Below are 8,814 nucleotides of genomic sequence, written 5' to 3' on the forward strand. Positions count from 1 at the left end.
TTTTTTTAAAATTCATTTATTCTATTCCCCTTAACTTCCCTCAATTATACTTATGGATATTATTTGTAAAAAAAAAGTGAAATTTAGATACCAACAGATTTTTTTTTATTTGTAGTAGTAGACTAATTTGATTGGAGGTAGATTAAAGAATTCAATGAACTAATATATAGAAGTGGTTTATACCATAAGTAATCAATTTTATATTGAAAGCACGTTATAATTTCAAGTTGTGAAGTATTGTAAAATTAAAAGAAAAGGTTATAGCAGAGACATTATTTAAAACATGATCGAACATAAAGTTGAACCAAGACAAAATGGGTATGATCTAATCATGCCAATCCAGCTGAGATTTTTGTCAAGATTCATATAGGTCATTGCATTGCCTATTATAAAACAAAATAAGCAAAAATAGTTTTTACTCCTAATTGAAGGCATGGTTATAGAAGAACCATCATAATCTGTTAATGTGTTAGTGTCTTGGTTGGTTAAAAATCTATTCATATTTTGGTGATATATATTTTTTCTCATGGTATTCTCAGTTTGAGAGACTAATAATTAATCCATTGCGTATTTGAGCTTCGTTTAAAGGTTTATCTTTGGCCAATATGGCCGTCATCTGTCATTACGTGCGACTATCTCCACTATAGAAAAAAAGGCTTTGTACATATATATCGTTTAAAACTATGATTTTTATCAGCCGTAGGAAATAAAAAAATTTCATAGAATATAAAAGTAAAAAAAAAATTGAAGAAATAGAGATATGCCTAGATACTTTTTTCTATAGATAAAAATATGCAATAAAATTTGAATCTTAAATACTTGTTTAAACAGACTAATGAGCTGTCTACTAGACAAAGGCAAGTTGGTTATTTTGGTGATATAAGTCATACCATTCCAACTACCAAAGTGGTTTAACATTAACATTTGCATTGCACCTATATCCTCCCATATGATCCATGATATTTGGTTTGGCCCAATGGGTCTAATATTGACTTACAAACCCATAAGCCTTTATACATTATTACACTACTTTGGCCAGAAAATTGTATAGGTAGAATTAATCAAGTTTAATTCCAAAAATATTTCAGATCCAAGAAGGAAAAAAAAAGTTTAATAATTTTCAAGACAATGTTTTTTTTAGAAATTTCAGGAAATTCAAATATCAAATTTAGTAGTTAGTATCTACTTGCATTTTTAAAGTTATATCATAAATAAAAATTAAGTATATATATATATGTATCAAATATGATTTTCCCTTTTTATAGTAATCATGTGTGATCTGTTGATAACTTCTAATCATACTAACTAATTGATGTGTACACTACCATCTAATTAAGAAGCATATGAAATCCAGAGAGAGAGAAATCAATTCTTTTTATTTAAAATTATCAGTTTTCTTTAATTACACTATAATCACATCAATTAATGTCCTTTAAAGTTTTGTAGTACTAATAAATTTGGGTTTTGATTGTGGGGGCATAAGAATTTATATTGGAACGAAGGTGAATGGATTAACTTGCTTCACATTGAAGACAAACATAAACTAGTGGATGCAAACCAATAAGGGACCTACAAATATTAATCCAACTTACATGATTTTTTTCTACTCCTACCAATTAAGTCAATTTTCATTTGGAATATGATTCTTATCTTTCATTTGGATGATAACTTGTCAAATCAGCTTGGATTCTTTAACTGTCCAATCACTTATCATTCACTTATTCAGACTATGAAAATTACTTACACACAACTCTTAATTACTAAATTATGATTGATTTAATCAACTTGAATTACTCAAGTTGTTAGTCCATAAGTTTGAATTTTACTTTGTACATGTAATGTAATAATTCATTGACCAATTACAAATTTTTAAATAAAGTTTAAATCTGTAACAAATTAATATTTAACCTGTCAAGACTAAAAAATACTGTAAACAAAAACAAATTATGATTAATTTTTTAATTTTATATTATATAACATATATACATCTATATCAATAACTTAACTTATTGGTTTTGAAAATTTATGATTGTCTACTTTAACTCTATGACAGATTTTTTCCTTGCCCATAACTCAAACTCAAGAACATTGAAAAGAGAAAATAAGAAGTAAAAACAAGAAACCTGATTTTATTGTTTTCTCTTTTTTTCTTTATAAAATCCGAAAAACACTTGAAATAAAAATGCAAACCAAACGCGACTGAAACATACCCAACCAACTCGATTTTGAAGAAAATACATTTATTAGAAAATCCATAAACTAGTACACAACCTTCATATGCCTGGTTACAACTTACAACTTGCACACACCATCCCATTATATATAGGAGAGTGCAGCTCTCAAGGAAAGTTCCTCAAAGCTTATTAAAACCAACTCAAAAATCCTCATGCTTATTACAATTTGCTCACTCTACAAGGTTTTTATTGTATATATATATTTATATGTAAGCAACTGAAAAATCTACAATGTAGGAGGGATCCATATATAACCGTGTGTTTGAACATAGCCGGCTTTTCGCAGCAATTCATCGGCTTCTGCCGGACCTCTACTTCCTGGCTTATAAGGGAGTGGCTTGAACTCTCCTCTATCAATTCTGTGCAACAATGGGGTGAAGATCTTCCATGATGCCTGATAGTATAGAAAATATATAGTTAAGCACATTACATTAGTCTTTCAAGAATATATGAAACATTGTATCAAGCCATGTAACAATTTGTTACCTTCAACTCATCTCTACGAACAAAATGTTGCTGATCGCCTCTAATTCTGCACAACGCAATACAATTGGCATTATTATTTAACGCGAATTTGTTTCTTTCAAACTGTTGAGCTGATTGGTAAGTTATTTTGATGCATGGCGTCGATCCTATAATATTCAGTTAGGTAGCTTCACTATATACTTCAGTTAGTGTTACTATGTAGCTTGGATGTATAATGAAAGAAGGCTAGAAAAAATTGGTAAGTTATAAAATATGAACTAGGAAAGTGAAGATACGTGTCGAGAATGAGCCGCTCATAAGCCTCTGGAATGGTAACTCCTTGATATCGCTGCCCATATGACAAGTCCAGTTCGCTTTGAACTGTGGACATCTCCAAACCAGGTTGCTTGACCTGCAAGAATAGCACATATCATGGATTTGTAAAACTCTTACGCAACAAATGCATAATCTAAATCTAATATATAATTGTTTTTAAATACACTTAACATTAAATTATCAAGTGAATGAATACAAGAAACCAATAGATGCAGTGCACTTCTTCAGTAATTTGGCAAGCGAATTTAGTCTAATTATGACAAGTTTAAGATAAAATAATAATTTTGATTTCAAACAGTGAAGTGGGAGATCTATATTTACTATATGAACATCAAACTTCTCAATGAATGCATATGACAATATAGAGAATCATCGAAATGTAGGCGATCATATACCGTAAGCTTCATGTAAATAGCTTCTGAAGGCTGTAGGCGGATAACAAACTCATTTCTCCCTTGCTTTTGACCTAGACATGCACAAGTTTACAGTGAGGTTTCGTTTTGCACACATTGATATTTTGATGAATGAGGAAAAGTATTTATTAGAAAACATTTATATTCACTTTCAAAGCCGATAAAGAACATGTATCTATGTTTGTCATGTTAGCGATTATGGATTATTGAAATGATCAACATCTTAATACTTTCTATGTACTAAGAGATAACATCCAAAAATTTAAAAAGTATGGTGCCATACACTTGAAAATATCACCAGGAACGTCCTTGAATTGAACTCGTATCTCTGCCTTTCTAGAATTTAAGGCCTTCCCTGCTTTTAGAATGAAAGGAACACCTGATGCCAAAAAGAAAATCAAGGAATGCATGAAACATAAAAATAAAGTATTAGCACAAAGAAAATGAAAGTATGCCCATAATTATATTTATTTTCTCTTAGGAAGAAAATGCTAAAGATGTTACCATACCTTCCCATCTTTCGTTGTGTATGCGCAGAATAACAGTTGCAAAAGTTGGAGTGTTTGACTCATCAGGTACGGTTGGGTCATCTCTATAGCCTTCATATTGTCCAAGAACAACCTCATCGTCGCTAATAGGTACTACTGATTCAAGAACCTGCATTTTGTGGCCAACAGAAAATACTTTAGACTTTGATTGCATGCCATGGACCATCTCAAAATCTAGATAAACATTGAAGTGCAACAAGGAAAGTTTGTGGTTATGAAAATATCTCTCATTGATTCAATTGCAATTTGCAAGTATGAGAAACCAATTTAATAGGAGAACAAGGATTTTCTGCTGATATTGATGGCTTCATATTAGCAAAGCTGAATGAAAATGGCAACATAACGTGATACCTTCACTTTCTCATCCCGAATGTGCTCAGGCTTGAGAGAAACTGGCTTTTCCATAGCAACTAAGCAGAGAACCTAAATGGTAGAAAAGTGATGAGAAAAATTCAACATTATTCGACATCTATAAGTTACGATTTAACAGAAGCGTCCACTTGACACGACAAAATAATTATAACAATGTCAAAGTATATTATTCTATATTGTTATGAAAATGAAGAGATCACCTGAAGCAGATGGTTTTGAATAATGTCTCGAATAATTCTGCCAAAAGAAAAGTTGTACACTGATGATTTATACTTCCACAAGCGTAATAAGAGAAATCGTATACAAAATGAGTAATAGATATTCAATATTGATGCATATGAAAAAAAAAATGAAAAATCAAAGTTCAAATTTCAATATCATCAATGAAAATAAAATTGGTATACAAAAATTCTTTTCATTAGTATCCCTTCATTGACTATTTGCATCACTTGTCATTTGAAAGCTTCATTGAACAATTTGATTAAAGCAAAATTCTACACATACCCATATTGGTCAAAATATCCACCACGACCTTCGGTTCCAAAATCCTCTCTGAAAACTATCTGCAATGAAATCAACAGCCAAATGTTCATTTGATGTGGACATTAAATGTTGACAAGTTAACTAAAGTTCTAGTTGTAACTTTGACTACAAAGAAAGAATCTCACCTGGACATTGTCAATGTTGTCACGATTCCAAAGAGGCAAAAACAATCGATTTGCGAAACGAAGTACCAACTGCCAATATGAATAAAATGAAAAGGGTTTAGACTTTAGACAGAGCCTATGGAGCAAACGGTAAGTATTAAGTCATCATATAAACATTTATTACCATATTCTGCACTAGTTCTTTTCCCAAGTAGTGATCAATACGGTAGATTTGTGGTTCCTCAAACAACTCTCCAATCTGAGTACTTAGTTCTTCTGCAGATTCTAGGTCCTTTCCAAAAGGTTTCTCAACAACAACACGTGTCCACCCACCAAGATTGGCTACGAAAAGGCGGCAAATTAGCATCAATAGAAACAAAAGTTAGACATTCCAGATAATAAGTTAGACTTTATTTCATTATTATTTCCTTTTTAGTCTATACACAATAAAATATAACACATGCAGTCATCCTGTAAATCCAAAATCTATACCAGCAGCAGCTGCATTTTAGAACATTGGAACATAAAATATATGTTACAACCATAGATTATAGCTCTTACATTTATTCATGCAACAAGTCTTGATCATCTTGCAAACAGATGGATATACTGAAGGAGGAAGTGCAAGATAGAAAAGCCGCCGAGACAAACCCTCTGCACTGTTTTTCGAATATTCGTGCTCTGAAATCTCTTTGTCCAACAAGCGAAAACCTTCCTCAGAATCGTAAGAGCCACTTACGTATTTGATCTAAATGGAAGAGAAAAAATGAGATAGAATGAACATTTTGGGCTGACAAGAATTGTTTTGTAGTGAGACTACAATGAAATTTATATACAAGTACAACAACGCAAACAAGGGAAATGCTAACCAGATTCAAAAAATCCGATACATCATCCAACTGTTTTGCGGAAGCATCTTTGGCAGGAACAAGATAGCTGCATGAGCCACGTTTGTTATGCTTACAAACAGTTTAAATACTATAAATTAAAATATATGAACTAATAGGAACACAGTTTCTATAGAACAACTTCGTGAAATAACCCGCGAACAAGAATTCATGAAATACTTATCATAGAAAAAAGTGTATAGTAAAGTTTTTTTTGGCTAATTCAAAGGAAACAATTGCAAACATAAACTCGTCTCACTGCATTTGTATATTATCAATTCTAGAATATCAGGGAAAGTTGTAACTGATTGCCATCTTTTCCCTTTCTGTATTTCATAAATATTTGGAAAAAAGAATATGCACTTTTCTTTCTAGAGAAAGCCTCACCCTCGCAATCGATCTCTCAGTTCATCATCAGAGATTTTTGTCCTTGCATAACCAAAAATATGAACTTCTTTTGGTGGTAGGAATCCCTGAAAATAAATTCACCAATCATAAGAAACAAATCCTTCAAGAAAAGGTAAAAAACTAATAGAAAATATTCCATCTACAAAAAGAACAAATTACGAATAAATAGTATGGTGATCCTCTTCATCAATTTTCTTTTTTAGTTTCACCTCAGTTCTATGCAACACGCCAATTAGACATGATCCAAAGACTTTGATATATTGCTCTATAAATGGAAGGCACCAACCTGCCGATACAGGTGGAAAAGTGCCGGGAACGTTTTCTTCTTAGCCAGATCACCAGAAGCACCAAGCACAACAATGGAGAGTGAGCCAGTTTCAGATACATTTAGAGACTCTCTTGCCAAGGGAGATTCAGTTTCAAAGCTAGATCTTCTTTCGATGTGCCATTCGAACATCAATCCAAAAGGTAACAAACCAACAAATCAAGCCATCCAAATTCAAATACAGTGCCTTTTGGATTTTGGAATAGTTCCAACACAAATCTCAATCAATCGCATATCAGAGAAAATGAAAACACCCTTTTAACTACCAAATTTATCAAAATTGACCCAGATAAAAATAAAAATAAAAGCTACAAACTTTTATCAATCATGCAGAGGAGTTCAGCTGAAACTCCAAGAGAGCTGGAAAACAAAGTAAAAGCTACACCCAAAAAAAGAAAAATTTGAGACCAACCCAATTATCAAAATCAAACCTAACATGGGACATGGGGTCAAAACACAGGAACCAAGAAATTCAGGATCAAAAGGGTGATCCACAAACAACAAACACATGCAAGGAGCTAGTTGAAATGGAAAGTGTGAATCCAGAGCAGAAGAAAGTAGCAACGTCAAGTCATCAATATGAACAGTACCTTGTTGTTGTTGTTGTTGCAAAACCTGAATTGATTTTTTCAATGGTTTCAGAAGAAGCTGAAAAGCATAAAAAGGGTCTCTTTTATTATTGAGGTTTGGGAAGTTGGTTGTTCAGAGTTCTTCACCAACTTCACAACTCTCTCTCTCTCTCACTTCGGTCTTTTTGGTCAGCGACTACGGTGTTTACTGCTAAGTGCTGACGCAAATCAGTATTTTCTATAATTCCCGTATTGCCCCTGTATTTTTCATTATTTGCATTCTGACCCCTGTTTTTATGCTTCTTCACCTTATACCTTTTTTTTTATGAATTTGGTTAGCAATAATTTTATTTTATTGACACTTTTTAAGAGTATCATAAATAAAAATGTTGAGTAAAGTAATAATTAGGTCCTGAAGATTTTATATTTGGACAAATTAGACCCTAAAGAAAAAAGTAACAATTAAGTCTTTAATAAATGAAACGTGGATACGTTACATCTTTCTGTTATTAAGACTAACGGCACTTCTGACGTGAACTGTTAATATAAGTGAGGTATCTGTTAAATGCCACATTGGAATTACTCTAAATAATGAACACAAATCAGTCTTTAAATGTTATTTGATTTTAACATGTCTCAAATTCTAATTGTCCAGAATCCCCAATTATTCACACTGAAACAAAACAAACCCTAGCACAACATAGAAAAAATAGCATTGGAAGCTTCCAAGTGTAATTGCCAATTGTATACAACAATATATAAGTTTAGAACAATGGAAAATCTCGATCAATTATTTTTGGGATGCCCAAATTTTAGAGTAATTACTATCTCCTTCTTACAGTTGCTTTGATTTGTTTTGCGCATAAAAATATGTTTTCATTTCTTGAATTCTTTTTTTACAGGAGAATTTGCCATACCGTCAATTCTTTAAATGGCTAGATGAAGCTGTTGGGAATGAGAAAGTTATAGAAAGTAGAAAGCATGGTTGGGAGCACAAATTGATTGATTTGGAGGAAAGAATTTTGGTGTTGGAGAAGCAGAAATCTCCTAGAATTATTGTTAGTCGATTTAGGAATGTTTACTTTTTCTTTTTATTGAGCTTATGTTTGCAGTAATTGTGTATGTCTTGTGTAGTAGTACTAAGTGAATTAAAATTGTTACTGTAAATGTAATATAATTTGTTTACCATGAATGAAGTTAGCTGTGAAGTGTGAACCATTATTGTAAGCATATAGGTTGTTTACAATAAATGATATTATCTGGTTGTTTTAAATGTTTGCAAAATTTGATAAACAACCACATCAATAATAAAAGAACAATATATAATCCAAAGTGAAACATAATTAACATAGATAATAAACATTATCCAAAGTGAATTAAGTACATGAGTAGACTTATAAAATTGTATCACCTAAATCCAAAATATGATCAAATTTATCTTCAAAACATAAAGCACAACACTAATGTGCTAAATCCAAAAGAAAACATTACCTCCAAAATAACATCATATCTACCAAAAAAAAATATTATCTCCAAAATAACATTATATCCACCAAAACAGCATGTCCAAATCAAAGTTTTTAAATCCAAAAAAAATTAAGTCATGATCC

At 31.7% G+C, this 8,814-nt stretch overlaps 1 protein-coding gene across 1 annotated transcript; it reads right to left on the reverse strand.

Annotated features, from left to right (window-relative positions):
• Positions 1 to 2,223: 2,223 nt before the first annotated feature.
• On the reverse strand, positions 2,224 to 6,767 carry LOC107476308 (glucose-6-phosphate 1-dehydrogenase, cytoplasmic isoform). Its single transcript, XM_016096112.3, has 15 exons — positions 6,597 to 6,767; positions 6,290 to 6,375; positions 5,885 to 5,951; positions 5,577 to 5,763; positions 5,200 to 5,357; positions 5,037 to 5,105; positions 4,873 to 4,931; positions 4,569 to 4,605; positions 4,348 to 4,419; positions 3,958 to 4,105; positions 3,732 to 3,827; positions 3,431 to 3,501; positions 2,996 to 3,111; positions 2,721 to 2,766; positions 2,224 to 2,628 (listed from the first exon to the last, which is right to left on the reverse strand). Exons 1-15 carry the CDS (start codon positions 6,765 to 6,767, stop codon positions 2,461 to 2,463), a joined length of 1,551 nt encoding a protein of 516 aa, XP_015951598.1. The 3' UTR covers positions 2,224 to 2,460.
• Positions 6,768 to 8,814: the final 2,047 nt, after the last annotated feature.

This window comes from Arachis duranensis, unplaced genomic scaffold (genome assembly GCF_000817695.3).
Source record: "Arachis duranensis cultivar V14167 unplaced genomic scaffold, aradu.V14167.gnm2.J7QH unplaced_Scaffold_165934, whole genome shotgun sequence".
Classification (NCBI taxonomy): domain Eukaryota; kingdom Viridiplantae; phylum Streptophyta; class Magnoliopsida; order Fabales; family Fabaceae; genus Arachis; species Arachis duranensis.